This window comes from Phyllostomus discolor, chromosome 1 (genome assembly GCF_004126475.2).
Source record: "Phyllostomus discolor isolate MPI-MPIP mPhyDis1 chromosome 1, mPhyDis1.pri.v3, whole genome shotgun sequence".
NCBI classification, from domain to species: Eukaryota; Metazoa; Chordata; class Mammalia; order Chiroptera; family Phyllostomidae; genus Phyllostomus; species Phyllostomus discolor.
The window spans coordinates 100,999,147-101,018,178 of NC_040903.2; the positions used below are offsets into that span (position 1 = coordinate 100,999,147).

Below are 19,032 nucleotides of genomic sequence, written 5' to 3' on the forward strand. Positions count from 1 at the left end.
CATAATCATGATCCCCATTCTTCTGTCATATATTCTGTAAACCATTTATTTCTGAGAAGCAGCCTCTCAGGTATCTCACAGATATGACCACAGTTACTGGTCCAGTTAGCCCTATGGTAAACTGAACCAATCAGACTCCTTTCCAGCTAAGGAAGGAACTCATGGAGGCAAGAAAGAATACAGAAAGTGGACACTTTCCCCATCGTTCATTCTGTTCCAGCCACACTGACCTCCTTGATGTTCCTAAAATAGCCAGACATACTCCCAGCTTAGGGCCTTTAAACCTGCTACGACTTCTGTCCAAGATGCTTTTCCCCAGATAGCTACATAAATCCACTTGTTCACCTACTTCACATCTTTACTCAAATGTTACCTTCTCAGGGAGACCTTCTCTAACCAACCCTGTCTAAAATGGCAAACTCTTGAACACTTCCTAGTCTTCTTCTTTAATACTTATCACCTTTAAACATCTAATTATTTATTTATATTATCTGTAATGTGGGCACCAGGAAACAGGGATGTCTGTTCATGTTGCTCTATTGTATCCTCAATATCTAAATTATTAGTTGACAAAATATACTGATTAGATGAATGACTCAAAATATCAAGTGATAAGAGTTCCCTGAATGATCAGAATTTCAAATGACAATAAAAATATAAAATCCTATGATGAAGTTATTATTGCATTTTACATTCAGCATGAAAAGTCTGACTGCTTGGCTCATAATAATTAGCCTAGGCTTTACCACAGTCAGCTGAGATTTTCATTTCATTCCACTGTTATCTACCAAAGAAAAAACCATTCTTGCAGATAGTAGTATACAAAAATTCATCCTCTCATCAAACTACCTCCATTTCACAATATGGCATTAAATATGAAACCGTCTACTACACACATACATATTTTTAAAAGCCACTTAAAACACATGTGGCTTAAACCACTGACATGATTTAACAAAAGTACACTCTTCCTGATAATATTATGGAATCTTAAAAACTATAAGAAATAGTAATAAAAGTTATCTATTTTATCATGTCTGAAGTTATCAGAATTCAACAAAAAAAATGATAAAAATATTACCTTGGGCTTAGGGTAGGGGCTAATTTCTGAGACAGGACCAAACATAATGAGTACCTACATTATACCAGATGCTTTGTATGCTATTTCTAGTAATCCTAAGAGACAGATATGATTATCTCTATTGTAAAGATTAGGTTCAGAACTCCCTATCACTCAGTTCAAATGAAAAGACCCAAAGATGGGCCTAAGTCTAACTCCAAAATCCATGTTCTTTACCAAGGGTTTTAGATTCATTCAGACTCAGATTCTAATGCCTTGTATTATCCTACAGTTATCAATAGTGGCATGTCATTGCAGTGATGAAAGACAAAAGAATTACAAATTGAAGTGGTAAGGAAAGGGGGATAAATGGAGTAGAAAAGACCCATACACAATAATCTTGTGATAAATAAAGCAACTAAAAAGAACCCAAAACATTAATTTGATTTAATTTTAATGCTCACCCCTGGGATTGCCCATTCTCCACAGTCTTTCCTTTTGATTGCAACAAACTGTAAGATGTTTTTCCCAGAAATGGGGTGGGTGATTTTATTTCCACTTTTATCCCTTTTCCACCTGTAATGTAAGATCATAACCAACTTAGAACAATGACCAAGGTTCTATCTCAAACTTGAGTCAAGGTTATAAAGATGTATCTTTTTTTTTATCACAGGGTACAGGGTACATATAAATTTACCTAAAATAAGCTTCTTTTACCAAAAAAAAAAAGTTTTGTCTCACAAATATGCCTACTTTCCATAAAAGATATTGTAGTCCCCATAATGAAAATTCAAAATATAAAGTTTTTACAGTTTTAAAATAAAACCAAATAAGAAGTTTAAAAGCAGAACAGAATTTAAAAGAATGGTCACAAAAGGTTTTTTGTTTTGTTTTTAAGTCCACTGATCCTTTTTAAGAATTAAGGCTGTGTAATAGATCTGGTAATATTTGCTTTTAGCAGTTCACTTTTTGTTATCAAAAAGCAGGTTATATGATACAGGTACAGTGGTTCTCAAAAGCAGTATTTCTCAATTTTTATGCCCCCTTTCAATTAAAAATATCTCATTCTATCCTTAGTTTAATTTTAAATTTTGAATTAAATTGCAAATGGTTTTTTAAAAAAGTATCAAGGTGATGTTAATTTCCAAATGTATTTTCTTCTAACCATATATTCTTTTCCAGAGATGTTGAAAAATCTCCCCTACTCCTACCACATTTACCTCCCTCCATCAAATTTCAAGTATTGTTCTAATAACTCTCTTAGGCAAAGGTAAAGATTTTCAAACTTCAATACTAATCTAAAAAAGAAAGCCTATGATCTAATCACTGATCTGCAGGAGACTCAAAATAAATTACTTTAGATATGAGTTCCCAAGTTTCTTTATATATAGCAGCTGACTACCATATCTAACCTATAATTCCTCCCCTGGGAGAGCTTATAATCTAGCAATGGAGCTAGACATGTAAATGAATAATTACAAGCTGCACTGACAGATTTTTAGTACAATAATTAGAAATGAAAGAATAATTGGTACAAGAAGACAACATCTGGACTTAGGTCAGATGGAGTCGTAGGCAAACACGGCTCACCTCCTCACACAACCACATCAAAATTACAACTAAACTATAGAACAACCATCATTCAGAACCATCAGAAATCTAGTTGAATGGAAGTCCGACAACTATGGAATTAAAGAAACCACATCCATTCAGACTGGTAGGAGAGACACAGATGTAGTCACACTGAATGGGCTGGTCCCACACCCAAGTGTGGTGAATTAAAATTAGGAAGGGATATCTTGGGAGCGAGGTGTCCCAGCCCCACACCAGGCCCCCCAGCCCAGGGTTCCAGTGCCAGGAAGATAAGTCCACAGAACTTCGGCCTGCAAAAACCAGAGGGGATTAAGTCAGCAGAAGAAACTTCTGGAGTCCCAAGCAGTTTCACTCAAAGACCCCACACACGGACTTAATCAGACTCACTACCTCTGAGCTCCAGCAGCAGGATATCAGCTTGAAAGGTACCAGGGGCAAACAGGGAGGAACTTAAGCACCTGGAATTAAATCAAGAGCTGAAGTATAGCTTTCTCCCAGACAGAAAGGCAGGAGGAGACCACTGTTCCTTTTCTGAACTCTCCCACAAACAGCCAGCAAGTGGGTGCCATATTGGAGACACCATCAAACCTTCTTTCTTCCTGCTGCGTAATATGCACAATATTCCATCATATAAATGTATCATAGTTTGATTCACTCATTTACTGATGGGCACTTAGGTTAGTGCTAGCTCTTGGCTATTGTAAATTATGCTGCTATGAACATTGGGGTGCGTAGGTTCTTATGAATTAGTGTTTCAGGGTTCTTAGGATATAATCCCAGCAGCGGAACTGCCAGGTCAAAAGGCACTTCCATTTTTAGTTTTCTAAGGAAATTCCATACTGTTTTCCATAGTGGCTGTACCAGTCTGCATTCCCACCAACAGTGCACTAGCTAGGGTTCCCTTTTCTCCACATCCTCTCCAACACTTGTTGGCTTGTTGGTTTGTTTATGATGGCCATTCTGACCAGTGTAAAGTGGTATCTCATTGTGGTTTTAATTTGCATCTCTCTGATGGCTAGTGATGCTGTGCAACTTTTCATGTCTCTGGGCCCTCCGTATGTCCTGCTTGGAGAGGTATCTGTTCAAGTCTTTTGCCCATTTTTTTAATAAATCTTTTTTTAAGATTTATTTATTTATTTTTAGAGAGGGAAGGGAGGGAGAAAGAGAGAGAGAGAGAAACATCAATGTGCGGTTGCTGGGGGTTGTGGCCTGCAACCCAGGCATGTACCCTGACTGGGAATCAAACCTGCGACACTTTGGTTCGCAGCCTGCGCTCAAGCCACTGAGCTACTCCAGCCAGGACTTTTGCCCATTTTTTAATTGGGTTTTTTGTCTTCCTGGAGTGGAGTCGTGTGAGTTCTCTATACATTTTGGAGATCAAACCCTTGTCTGAGTTATCACTGGCAAATATGTTTTCCCATACAGTTGGTTCTCTTTTCATTTTAATGCTGTTTTCTATAGCCATGCAGAAACTTTTTAATCTGACAGTAACCAGAGGGGAGGTGGGAGGAGATAATGGAAGGAAGGGGTTTTCAGGAACAACTATAAAGGACACATGGATAAAATCAAGGGGGGGTGGAAGCAAGGGGGGAGGTGGGTTTGGCTGGGGTGGGAGGATAGTGGTGGGGGGGTAAATGTAGACAACTATAATTGAACAACAATAAAATAATTTAAAAAAATAAGAAACTAGAATAAAGAACAATGAATCAAATCCAAATAAACAGAGAAAATAAAGGAACGTGAATCAATGAAAAAAGCTGTATAATACCTGAGGTTATTTTTTGAAAAGGTTGCCTATTCAAGAAAACAAATTACCAATAGTAAGACTGAAAAGGGAACATAATGTTAGAACCTACAGACATTAAAAATTTAATGAGCAGGTATTAGAAATTAGTTAAGCCTATAATTAGATATTTCAATAAAATGATACGGGCAAGTTTTCTAAAAACTTACCAAAACTGACATGAGATGGGAAATCTCAATAGTCCTATATGCCTACCAAAGTAATTGAGTCTATAATTTAAAACTTTCCTACAAAAAAAGGGGAAGGGTCATCAAGGAACATGTATAAAGGACCCATGAACAAAGATAATAGTATGGGGGGAGAACTGAATGTGGGAAGTGGGGGTGGGTAGACTGGGGGACAGTAATGGGGGGAAAATGGGGACAACTGTAATTGAACAATAAAAAAAATACTTTCCTACAGAAAAATAAAATAAAATAAAATGTCAAAGGTTAAAGATAAAGAGAGAATCTTAAAAGGAGCAAGAGAAAAGACATTAGTTACCTAAAGGGGAGTTCCCATGAGACTGTCAGCTGATTTCCCAAAAGAAACTTTGCAGGCTAGAAGGGAGCGGCAAGAAATATTCCAAGTCATGAAAAGTGGATTGCCCTACCCAGCAAAGCTATCATTTAGAATCAAAGGGCAGATAAAGTGCTTCCCAGACAAGAAAAAGCTAAGGAGTTCATCATCACCAAACCATTATTATATGAAATGTTAAATGGACTTAAGAAAAAGAAGATCAAAAGTATGAACAATAAAATGGCAAAAAATACATATCTATCAAAGACAGAATCATGGATACCAAGAGCATTTTGATGGTTGCCAGATATGAGGGGGATGGTTGTCAGGTGTGGGGGGATGGGTGAAGAGTTGAGAGGACTAAGAAGTACAAATTGGTAGTAACAGAATAGCCATGGGGATGTATAGTACAGTATAGGAAATGGAGTAGCCATAGAACCTACACGCATGACCTGTGGACATAAACAAAGGTGTGGGGATTACCTGAAGAAATAGGGGGTGCTGGGTGGAGGAGAGCAAAGGAGAAAAAATTGGGAAAACTGTAATAGCATAATCAACAAAATCATAATTAAAAAGAAAAGACATCTGTTTTTAAGGATTCCAGATGGAAAAAATCATGAGGGTCAAAGTTGTAACATAAAATGATGTGTTCAACATACAGAGTTCCTAGTTTGTTGCTCTTTTAAAAAATTATTTGTTTACAGTGTCTTTCACTGAATGAAAACAGAAAATAAAATATGGTTAAAAATCGAATGTGTATGTGAAATCTGGCAGTATGAGCATCAGTGAGGGAAAGATGAGGGAAGAGGCGGAAGAAATTAGGAAAGGAAGCCAGAAAATATCTTTAAGCTGGGTAAAGCCACAAGCAATTTGCATTTTATAAAGCTCACTCCCTTTGACAAAGGTATGTAGGTTGTTTTGGAGGGAAGGAAGACTGGAGGTAAGAAGGCGAGCTGGAAGACTGCTGCCACAACCCAGATACAAGATGATGAGGGACAGAGCGAAAGGCAGCCACAGTGAGAATGGAAAGAGGACAAGTTTTACTTTCATTTTTTTTTTGTTTTTAAAAGATTTTATTTATTTATTTTTAAACAGAGGGGAAGGGAAGAAAAGAGGGAGAGAAACATCAGTATGTGGTTGCCTCTTGCACACCCTCTACTGGAGATCTGGCCTGTGACCCAGGTATGTGCCCTGACTGGGAATCGAACCAGCAACCCTTTGGTTCACAGGCCAGAGCTCAATCCACTAAGCCATACCAGCCAAGGCAACTTTCATTTTTTAAAGACAATTTATATAGCATTTACTATGTACCTGGTACTGTATTAAGTGCTTTAAAGTACTTACCCATTTAAGCCTCAAAATAACCCTGTTTAGTAACTGTATTACTGTTTTTATTTTACAGATGTGGAAAATGAGGCACAGAGAAGTGAAACTTGCCCAAGATTGCAGAGTGAATAAGTTGTGTAAACCAAGATTTGAATCCAGGCAATCTGGTTCCAGAATCTGCACTCTTAATTACTACACTATTTTACTTAAATCAAAGAAACAGAATATTTACACTAACTGGATGGGAGAAGGGATAAGAAGGTGAATGATGGCTCTGTCCACTCACAAACATTTACTGGCAACTACTACATACAACAAAAACTGCAACTTCACACATACCCCATCATTATAATTTCACATAAAGTCCTTTCAACATATAGATTTTGTGTGTATACATAGGTATACATAGATGTCTCTATATGTATATATAAATACATGTGTATATACAAACACATAAACATATATATGTATAAACACATAATACATAGGTACATATACTTATAGCTATATTTATATATGTAAACACATGGTTATAATCTGTATTTTTCCAATCACTTAGCTCTCTGCTACTGAAATGGTTTCTTAGTTCTTACCTAGTTATGATGGGATCTGCAGCATGATTTGGGCCCCATCGCCCCAAAAGCCCTCGGCCAACTAATCCTGTCCGTCCTGCAGGATTTCTGGGGGAAAAAAAAATCAACTGAATGGGTTCATCTTTTCTAATGCAACTTGATATGGCTGAATAAAAGGTAGTAATGTTAATAAAAGAAATGAGTATCTCCACCTAAACCCAGTAGCACTATCATATATCTAGCACTGAAAGCACGTCTTTCCTTCTGTTGTTATTTAACTTTTCTTTTGTGTCTTAAGTTCTGGGCTTGATCTAGGAGCAGGATCTCATTTCCAAAGCTGTTCTACAATATAAGAATTTGTTTGTTTTTGCATGTACTCCTAAATACAAACTAAAGCCTTACTGGACTCCTAAATTTTGAAGATTAAGATGCTCTGCACCTAATCATCCATCTCTACAACAGCTATGATTTATTCCAGACTCTCACACTTCTCTTCACTTTCTCATCACCCTCTCTTTCTACTCCATTCTCCTACAACCCTCCCCATCAAAATATTTTTTGTTAAAAAAATATTTTCCAGTCCATTTTTCATCAGGGGGTTCTGAATTTTTATTATCAGTAATATATATTTTGTAGCATATAATGAGGTAGTAGTAAAATTTCAAGTATTTCAAGTATTCACTTTTTAAAGAAAACAATTTTATATGAAAATGTCTACTTGCTATTTAATCTAATGCCATAATCCAATATTAAAAAGTCTGGCAGGTAAACAAGAGTCATACCTGAATGTTTTTCTTTCCATCAGTATCTTGTTAAATGTTCAACTTTCCTCATTATGTGTCAGTAAAATGCCCCAATCTGCAGCCTTACCTATTTAACATTATATCTTTTGTCCTCCCAGTAGGTAAAAGTAAATAATTTGCCAAAATTTTTATTTCAGACGTTTTTTATTCTGGTCTTCTATATGACTGTTATTAAAGTTAAATGAATTTTTATATTGTTTTGTACTAGACTTAGAAATATTTCAGCACTATGGAACTGTATACCTGAAACCTATATAACTTTATTAGCCAATGTCCCCTCAGTAAATTCAATTTTAAAAAAAAGAGAGAAATAGTTCAGCAAGACTTCTGGTAAAAACAGAAAGACAAAACAAGATAACTGGCCAGGTGACAATAATTCTACTTTTGAAATTCACAGGAGGGGCAGGGTGGCCAGTAACTGTTTTATTCCATGTAACAATTTACCCCTGAACACAAACAATCAAAGTCAATATTAAGAGACAGAATGTCACCCCTGGCTGGGTGGCTCAGTTGGTTGGAGCATCATCCCACACACCCAAAGGCTGCTGGTTTAATTCCCAGTCAGGGCACATGCCTAGGCTACAGACTCAATCCCCAGTCAGAGCACACACAGGAGGCAACTGACTAATGTTTCTCTTTCATCTCTCTCTCTCTCTCTCTCTCCCCTCTCCTCCCTCCTTCCCTCCCTCCCTCCCTCCTTCTCTCTCTCTCTCTCTCTCTCTATCTCTCTCTCTGCCCAACCCTCTACCCACCCCATCCTTTCTCTCTAAAAATCAATCCACATATCCTCGGGTGAGGGGTATAAAATAATAATAATAATAAATTTTAAAAACGGAATGTTTGTTTCTGAGATGTCTACACCTGTAACTTGTAAACGAGAGGTTTTGAAAAAGACATACAGACTATCCTGTAACCTCAGAAGCAGAGACAGTTGTTTGCAGAGGAGAAATGAAGGCAACATATAAAGAAAAGCAGAGATGAGAGAGAGAGTCCTGATGATTTTCCAATTTCACCCGTTCCTAAAGTTAGCTAAATTTCTGCTTTGGGCTCCTTGAGATGACCCCAGAGCCTCAGAGTACAGATAAACTTCATTTTTTGCTTTAGGCAAGCTAGAGTTGGTTTCTATCACCCTAAGACTCTGGAATAAAGCAATATGTTATCTTGCCTTTGCTGCCTATTCTTTTATATTCGTACATATCTTTTAATATATTTTACCAATAAAAGAACCTAAGAAATAAGTCAAGTACAAGGACAGTCTGACTTAAAAAGATCCAATAACATAGACAGGTAAATAAGTTATCAACAAAGAAAGAATTTAGCAAAACTAAATGACCAGATCACAGTGAGATGAGTAGTATCAATTTCCTTGTCCCAGAGGAACTAAGAAAATAAAGTGCAATATTTTTACAAGATAAGAACCATGGTTACAAATCTGTGGGCCTTCCTATGTTTTATTTGGAGCATGCTAATTTTTACATTTCTTCCAAACTTTTACATCTTCTTAAGGAAAGTGGAAATTTTTGGAGTTATATAGAAAAATCATTTTTAAAAGTATAGAAGATTCTTGGTATTATATCACTGAGTTATTTTTAGTTTTGCTTTTATGTTCGGATAATTCTTATTAAAAGAATTATCACTTTTAATAAATAAATACTTAACATACAATTTTCATTCCTTTCTCTGTAAACTTAAACAATTGTGTTTCTACCTTCAAGGTGAGGTTACCAAAAGATGCATTCAAATCCTGCCTCTGCCACTTATGAAATATATGCAAATTGCTTACATCCTCTCTCTTTATAAATGGAACTAGAAATATCCATCCAGTTATTGTGATTAATTAATTACATCACATATATAAATACTTTTGTACAATGTCTGGCACATACAAGTACTCAGTAAGTGTTAATTATATTTTCTACCTTTTGAAGACCCATTATTATAGGATGTTCCACTCCCAGTACCTACCTAGGTCTTCCATTTTCAATCTCATACAGGCCATTCTGGCTCTTTCTCTCAACATGCCCATCTTTTTCATTAAACTTGGGAGAAAAGGTGCTTTCACTGAAATGAGAACACCAATAAAAAATAAGAAATAATGGTCCAATACTACCAACTAATAATGTCAGTCAATCTGTTGTACCCCTTAAACTAAACATTTTAAGGCTTAGTTTTAATTTACACATCCATCTCACTCCTTCAAAACAGTTTGAGAAAAAAGTCTGTTAACCAAAACATGCTAAAGATAGGTACGCAACCCCTCCAGAAAGAAATAAAGGCAGAAGAACTGAACTTCCTCCCACATACTACAAAAAGTTTATATTATTATTAGCAAGAAGGAATTGTCTGCAGACAAATTATGTCAATCATCAGTTCTTATTTTTGGGCCCCAAAAGTAAGATTCCTTCTGATATCTTGATGTTTCTACTATCTCAAAGTAATTTTAATTTCTTCAAATGTATAGTGATTATAATTTTTATCAAAGTAAACCCACAAAACAGTGAATTCAACCCACAAACTTCATAATAAATATAAGGTAAATTAAAATAGATATAATTTGCTAAAAATGTTCTAGATCTTAATCTGGGTATTAGTTACAGAGCTATAAAAACATAAAATTTTACTCGACTATAGCTGCACACTTAAGAAATATACACTTTTCTGTATTTGTCAGACCTCAATAAAAATATTTTTAAAATATATAAATAAACTACTTTCCTCACCACTATGAAATCACTGATATAACTGCACTGTCAGTGAATAAAGAGCTATATAGCACTGGATAGGTCATGGATAATTCTGACATAAGTTTCACTTTTTTCTTGCCTTAACTCCAGAAATTAACCATAGAAATATCTGTGCTCTGTTTTGGGAATAATTTCCAATTTGAACAATCTACACATTCCCTTAAGACTTCTAACCAATCTTCCATCTAACACAAAAATAAAAAGAATTAAATGATTAAAGTTATGAAATCATAAAACCAGAATTACAATGCTCTTGGGAATCCAGAAATTCACCATTAAAATAAAAAAGCACAAACATAACTATAATTAAAGCATTAATGTTGTAATAAAGCTTGATTTAGATGGTGATACATATTTAAATGTTAAAAAATTGAATGAAAAATAAGAAAATATATTTAATCTTCCTCTATTTACTCTATATAGCACCCCTGCCAATGTCATTGATTTTAATTGTGTATAATGTATATTTATATTTAGATAAATATGTACATCCTCTAAAATGGGGGAAATGGAACATTTAAAGTTAATAATTTCTCCACAGTTTAACTTCATGATTAATTAATAATCCAAGTACTATCACTAAGTTATAAATACATCTTTAGAGAAAATAAGGACACTGTAAGTCAAAAGCAAGTGACAGGAATAAGTCCATGGTAAAGTTCAATAACCTAATGAACTAATACTGGAATTACCCAACTAGTGAAATTTTTGACTAAATAATGCCTTAAAAGGAATATGATTTACAGTAAATTTATCCAGTTAAATGAAACTTGCACAATGGTTCTAAAACTAGGCAGTTTAAAAGCAGAGTATTTAAGATCATAAATTCTGGAGCGAGAATGAGTTCCTCCAAGTTATACCATCTACTAGCTCTGTGACCATATGCAAAGCACAAACTTACAGTGCTTCCATTTTTTGTGTTTTGTTTTTCTATAAAGTAGAAATAACAACCCTGTTTGCCTTTCAGAATACTTATAATAAAATAATGTTTATAGCCCTGGCTGGCGTAGCTCAGTGGATTGAGCGCGGGCTGTGAACCAGGTATCACAGGTTCGATTCCCAGTCAGGGCACATGCCTAGGTTGCAGGCCATGGCCCCCAGCAACTGCACATTGATGTTTCTCTCTCTCTCTTTCTCCTTCCCTTCCCTCTCTAAATATAAATAAATAAAATCTGAAAAAAAAAATTAAAAAAAAAAAGAAAATATCCTGTTGTTCCTTTAAAAAAAAAATAATGTTTATAAAACATTTAGTACAGTGCCTAGCTCATGGGTAGTACACTGTATTTAAAAGGAATATAAATATAAAGTGCAAATCAATGTAGCACTTTAATGACTTTAGTCAAAGCATTTTTTGCTTGATATTTTTGTTTTCCTCTTTCTCTCTTTTATCAATCCCTTTTCTATTTTTTCACACTGGTCTAATTTTTCATCACCCTGTTCTTAGTAATTTGAAAAATATTTCTAAAAAATATTTTCAGTGCTTCAAATACAAGTCCAGCAATGTTGGAAAACTACCACAAAAGATGTTCCATTGATAACCCAGACAGATACCATTTGTCATTTCAAAAAAACAAGAAACTCCATAGCAAAATAAATATACCCATTTGGAACAATCACCCTAAAACCCCAAAAAGAATAAAAAAAACATGGACTGTCTAGCTTTGGCAAGAGTTTAAGCAAATATGGAAACTAAGTTACAACACAATCAAGCACTAGATAAAAATATTTCAAGTGTCAAAATAATAATTTACAAATAATTTACCATTATTTTCTGTAAAAGTCTTACACCCAACTAATGGCAGCTAATTTGCTCACCTGATCTGAGGATCTGCCCACCTAGGTCCAGCCAAGACAGAGAGTGCAGTGTATTCCACAGGATTATAGTCTTGCCACTCAACAAGCCAGCCTACTTTCTCATTAGGAACCTGGCTGCGTTGAACTTTTGAACCTGGGTAAGGCGATGTCCTAGCCTTGTTGTGGGAATTCCCTTTGGCACCATTAGAAGCAGACATGATGTTGGAATTGAGATGAAATCCACAAGATGAAAATGAGTTTCTGGGAGGCAAATGAAAAAGGATATTTAAATAAGTACCAAAAAAGAAAAGAGTAAAAAACCTAATTCAAGAACTAAAAACATACTTTTCCATTTCAAAGACTTAAAATTCAGAAAATTCAAATTTGATGCATATTAACATATAGGCCCAACATCTGTGAAAGATTATTTTCAAATACGAAAATTTGGAAAATATTGCTAAATCTTATTAATTGGAACCTACAATGAATTTATTTTATTGGAGAAAAAAGAACAGTAGTTTAACTTTGATTAGCACAAAAGCTGGGGAAGGAAAGTTTGTTATAAAAATTCAACCACAAAAACAAATGTAAAAGACTGTTTAAGTCTGCATGAAGGAATACATTTCTATAGTCTAACATACATGTGTAAAATGTATGGAAAAAATAGCACAAAGGAAGAATAACTGGAAAATAGAAATATACTGTTATAAGGGTCTTATATTGTATATGAAGTAATGTAAAATCAGGCTGTGATAAATATACAAACTTTAGAGTAAATTAAGATGCATAAATCTGAAATAATTAGGTAACAGACAGAAAAACAACCCTGAGCCTTAACCCTTATCTCACAGCATTAACAAAATTTTTCATGTCTCCTCTTTTCCATTACTCTTAAAATAAAGACTAAAATTCCCAATGACCCTAAATTAGGACGTCTAAAGTAGAAAAGGGAATTCCTAGAACAGGGCAAACTGATGACCGTTCCCTGCCCCTGCTCTCTCAACACCAACTTGCCCCTCTTGAGACAAACAGTCAATGGGACAAACAGCAACTTGATGGGACAATGAAGTCAACATCATGTGCCTCCTGATACCACACATTGAGAAGTACACGGTGATCACTTCTGACATATTCCTTACAAGAGTATTTGACTGGAGTCTAGACATAAGAAACTACAGAACATACCCAGGTAAAGGACATCTTATAGAATAAAAATCTTCACTCTAAATTAGCAAGGTCATGAAAGATGAAGTTAGATGAGCTCTTACATATAAATGAAGACTAAAGAGATATGAAAATATCACTAAATGCAATCAGTGATCCTGGATCAGTTCCTGAACCATAAAGGAAAATAAAATTTCAGGACAAGTGGTGAAATTTGAGTAAGGTTCTATAAATAATTTTTTAAAATGATACAAAAACCTTATTTATTTCCTTCCAACAAAGAAAAGCTTAGGACCACATGGTTTCACTGGGAAATTCTATTAAATGTTTAAAGGAGAATCAACATTCCTCAAACTTTTCTGCATAATGAAGAGGAGGAAGTATTTCCAAGTTCTTTCTGTGCAGCCAGCATTATTAACTTGATATCAAAACTAGACAGAGACACAACCAGAATATTACAGTCTAATATCCCCAGATGCATATCAACTGCAAAAATCCTCAGCAAAGTAGTACCAAAGTGAATTCAACATTATATTAAAAGTATTATATACCATGACTAAATGGGATTTATTCCTGGAGTGCAAAGGTAGTTTAACATACAAAAAACAATCAGTTTAATACACCACTTAAACAGAATGAAGAAAAAAATGATCATCTGAATTGATGCAGAAAGTCTTGATCAAATTTCAACACCTTTTCATGATAAGCACATTCAACAACCTAAGAAAAAAAGGAAACTATCTCAATATAATAAAGGCTCATATACAAAAAGTCCACAGCTTTTTGGTCTGATGATGAAAGACTGTGCTTTTCCTCTAAGATCAGGAACAAGGGACCCTAAATAGCTCAAACAATCTTGAAAAAGGAAAACAAAGTTGGAGGTCTCTCAATTCTTGATTTAAAACTTACTACAAAGCTACAGGAATGAGAACATTGTAGTACCAGAATACAGACAGATATATGGACCAATGGAATAGAACAGAAAGCCCAGGCACAAATTTTAACATATATGGTCATATGCTTTTCGACAGTGATGCCAGTATCATTCAATGGGGAAAGACAGTCTTCTCAACAAAGGGTGCTGAGAAAGTTAGGTATCCACAAGCAAATGGTTGAAGACAGACCCTTACTTGACAGCATATACAAACATTAACTCAAAATGGATCAAAAATCCAAACATGAGACCTGAAAATATAACTCCTAGAAGAAAACATACAAGGAAAATTTCATGACATTTTTCCAAAGAAGACCTACAGATGGACAACACATACATGAAAGATACTCAACATCACCAATTAGAGAAATGCAAATCAAAATGAAGAAAGGTATCACCTCACACCTGTCAGAATGGCTGTTATCAAAACACAAGAAATAACAAGTGTTGGCAAGGATATGGAGAAAAGGGAATCCTTGTATATTGTTAGTGGAAATGTAAATTGGAGCAGAAGCTATGGAAAACACTATGGAGGTTCCTCAAAAAATTGAAAATAGAACTACCATATGATCCAGCAATTTCATGTCTAGGTATTTACACTGATTTGAAAAGGTATACCCAATCCCATGTTCCCTGCAGTGTTATTTACAATAGCCAAGATATAGAAACAACCTAAGTATCTATCAATGGATAAATGCAAAAAGAAAATATTCCATACACAACGGAATATGATTCAGCCATCAAAAATGAAATCTTGCCATTTGCCATAACATGGATAAACTTTAAGGGCATTATGCTAAAATAAGTCAGACAGAGAAGGATAAAAACTATGTGATCTGACTTATATGTGAAATCTAAAAAAAAAAAAAAAAAAAAACAAAGAAAAAACCCCAAGCTCATATAGAGAACAGATTGGTAGTTGCCAGAGGTGAGACTGAAGGTGGGGGTGGGGGGGCTGCAAAATGAGTAAAAGGAGTCATAAGGTATAAACTTTCAGCTATAAAGTAAGTCCTGGGGATATAATGTACAGCTTGGCCACCATAGTGAATAATACTGTATTGCATATTTGAAAGTTGCGAATAGAGTAACTCTCAAAAGTTCCTATCACAAGAAAAAAAATTCTGTAACTCTTTGGTGACAGATGTTAACTAGACTTGTGATGATCATTTTGCAATATATACAAATATTGAATCATGCTGTATACCTAAAAGTAATATAAATGTCCATTATACCTCAATAAAAATGCAATACAAATTTACCATAATTCTGTAGGTTAGGAGTCAGATACAGGTCCCACTGGGTTAAAACCAACATGCCATATTGACGGGACAGCATTCTTTCCAAGGTTCTAGAGAATTCATTTCTATGCCTTTCGAAGCTTTTGGAGGCCACCCCCATTCTGTGCCTCATGTTCCTCTGCCTTCATCCTCAAAGCCAGCAACAACCAAATTTCTCTCACCCTTTTTCAGTAGTTACAGCCCTCTCTGACCATAGCTAGGAACATTTCTCCATTTTTAAGGACTTGTGATTAAATTGGGCTGACCTAAAAAATCCAGGATACCTTCCTCTTCTCAAAATCCTTAATCATAATCACATCTGTCAAGTGTCTTTTGCCATGTACAGCAATATATGCACAGGTTTCAGGAATTAAAATGTGGGCATCTAAAAAGTAGGCCATTGTTCAGCCTACTACAAATGTCTATACTATTTATTATATGAGCATGAGGAAAATTCAGAACGATCTATATCATCAGGTTCTAAACATGGATTAGAGAATATAGTGCAGATGAGAGAAGAAAAAGGGAAGAGGTGAGGAAAAAGGGAATGAGAAGGAAAAGGAGAAGGGGGAGGGAAAAGAAAGTGGGAGGAGAAAGGCAAGGAGGTGGAAAAAGGAAGTTGAGGGAAAAGAAAGTGGGAAGAGGGAAGCCAAAAGTGAGGTGGGAAAGGGGTATGGCAGAAAAAGGGAGGAGAGAGAAAAGGGTTGGAAGAAGGGATAAGAAACAGATAAAAGAAGAGAAGGAAGCAAGCAAAAAAAGAAAAATGCTTACATACACCAAATAAAAGGAGGTATGAATGATCATATTTATATATTTGGTCAATTTATGTAATTGTATTTGCATGAAGAAATTTCCTTTAAAAAATATCAAAATTCTTAACCTGACCTATAAGAACTCCCTATCATACTTCTTACCACTTTGTAGTTTTGCCATAATAACCTGTCTGTGCATAAAAACTCCCATGTTCCCTCCCAACATGGGAAGCCACATGCTTTTCTTTTTGCCTACATCCTATTTACTTCCTCCTCCACCTAGCTCACCTACACTCATCCTTCATATCAGTTCAAAGTTCACTTTCTCAGGATAGTCTTCCTCCCTAACTCCCTAGGAGAAATAAGTGCCCCCATAAGTGCTATATGCTATCAGAGCTCTATTATACTTTTCATGGAATTACCACAATTGTGATTTTACATTTATTAGGGTACCATCTGATTTTAAGCAAACAGAACAGGGAGTGTATCGATTGTAGTTCAACATAACATAATATGCTATGTCTGGCATAATAATACCTGGCAAATCATAGATACAGGAGGTCCTTCCCCCAAAGTAACAGAAAAAAGCCATGTGAAGTAAAGACCAAAATTCCATTTTAATTAGTGGAAAGGAGTCTGTAATGTTAAAGAACTAATCTTTATAAAATGACATTTAAAATTACAAAAATAAATGTTACACTAGTTAAATAAGCTAGGTTATAACCAACTATACACATGCACACACACATACTGTCTTAGAACAAAGAATTACTCAAATATTATTTTGTTTTCAACAAAGTTGTATTAAGTGCATAATCCAGCTACCTTCACTTTTCTTTTTCCCTTCACAGATCATAGGGGATGATTTGGGCAAAAATATTAGAAGTCTTCATCAAAATCTTTCCAAGACCTCTCTTAATCTTTTGACACTCAAATCATTCATTCTTGAAACACTATCCTTTCTTGGCCTTGTCAACTTTTTTTTTAACAACAGCAATAGTTTATTATTTTCCATGTGCCTGTCTCTGTGAATTGAAAAAAGCAGCCAAGGTTCACCTGTACTTTTTTTTAAAATAGATTTTATTTTTTAGAGCAGATATAAGACTATTTTTTTAGAACAGATATAAGTTCACAGCCAAATTGAATGGAAAGTACAGAGTTCCTATATACCCCTAACACCTACCCTAATACACACAGCACCTCCTCCACTATCAACATGCCCTACCAGAGGGGTATGTTTGTTTCAATAGATGTACCTACATTAACACATCATTATCATGCACAGTCCATAGTAAACATTAAGATTTACTCTGGGTGTTATACATCGGGTATGTATCAGCCATTAATTAGAGTATCATACATAGTTTCACTGCCCTAAAAAATTCTCTGAGCTCCACCAGTTCATTCCGATCTGCCCTCCCAACCCCTGGAAGCCAGGAATATTTTTATTGCCTTTATTCTGCCTTTTCCAGAATGTCATATGGTTGATATCATAAGTATGTAGCCTTTACAGATTGGTTACTTTCATTTAGTAATATGCACCTAAGCTTCCTCCATGTCTTTTCATGCCTTAATACCTCTTTTTTTAGAGCTGAACAATATTCCAGGTATACCAGTTTATTTATCCACACATATACTGAAGAACATCTTGGTTGCTTCCAAGTTCTAGCAACTATGAATAAAGCAGGTATAAACATCAGTGTGCAGATTTCTGTGTGGACATTAAGTTTTCAGTTCTTTGGGTAAATACCAAAGAGGGAGACTGCTGGATCATTATGGTAAGTCTTATGAGAAACTGCCAAACTGTCTTTTCTAATTCTTAACTGGCTTAATTCTTTCCTATTCTTGTTTTTCAATACCTTTATGTGGAATTCAAGCTGTTCCCTCTCATCCTACTTAAAGACTTTGAAACAACCACTATTTCATTTGGCACTCAATTTACATCTGTAAGGTATTATCAAACACCCAATAATCAGGAAAAGCCTGACAGATTAAAAAAAAAAGTTAATAACCACAGAGGGGCTCTTCAAAGTATAAGGTAGGAGAATGGTATATGACATGTGACTAATTTTATTAAAAGTAGTAGAGTCACTGTTTTCACATTATGATGATTTTTGCTTGCCTAAGTTGCCCTAGCTTTGGAAATTAAAATAATGAACACTCAAAATAAGTTCTTCATCATGCATTCTAAACCCATACTCAATAAAAATGAACATAAATGCAATGTATATGTGCAAATAGATTTCAGGTATGTACGTTCAGAAAAGCAAAATTTTAAATATGGAGACTCAGTCTCTAACTGAATTCTATTTTAAAATTAGAGTTATTTTTCATGGTTTAGGAATTGGGTAAGAAAAAAGTCAAGGGTATTATGAATATGCCCAACAGGAAACACTGATCTTGTTCCACTCTATCCTAACCAAGTACCAAAAATGTTTTTTTAAGAATGAGCCTCTGTTCCGTGTAGTTTAGCAATAAGCATGTGAAATTCCACAAATCTGCTACCCACTCTGACAAGATAAACTTACACACCTGATAGTTTACTTTTCAAAAAAAATTAATTTTACCAAAAAAAGAGCAAAATTCAAAAAATATGTATCTTACCACATTAAGAAGTTGTTATATCTGCTGTTTTTATCTGCTGCTTAAATGTGATACACTGAAAGGGATCAGAACAAGAATACATATAATACACACATATACAGCCTACG

At 35.0% G+C, this 19,032-nt stretch overlaps 1 protein-coding gene across 3 annotated transcripts in view; it reads right to left on the minus strand.

Annotated features, from left to right (window-relative positions):
* Positions 1-19,032, minus strand: part of NUDT9 (nudix hydrolase 9) — a 41,328-nt gene that overhangs the window by 19,384 nt on the left and 2,912 nt on the right. For 2 of the 3 annotated variants that reach the window (XM_036026777.1, XM_028507037.2), the window contains exons 2-5: positions 12,216-12,455; positions 9,622-9,717; positions 6,875-6,961; positions 1,525-1,636 (exon numbers count right to left, since the gene is read on the minus strand). In XM_036026777.1, coding sequence (XP_035882670.1) covers positions 1,525-1,636; positions 6,875-6,961; positions 9,622-9,717; positions 12,216-12,412 — 492 coding nt within the window. In that variant the 5' untranslated portion in view covers positions 12,413-12,455. The remainder of the gene's footprint in view (positions 1-1,524; positions 1,637-6,874; positions 6,962-9,621; positions 9,718-12,215; positions 12,456-19,032) is intronic. The other variant, XM_028507038.2, reaches the window with a different exon arrangement.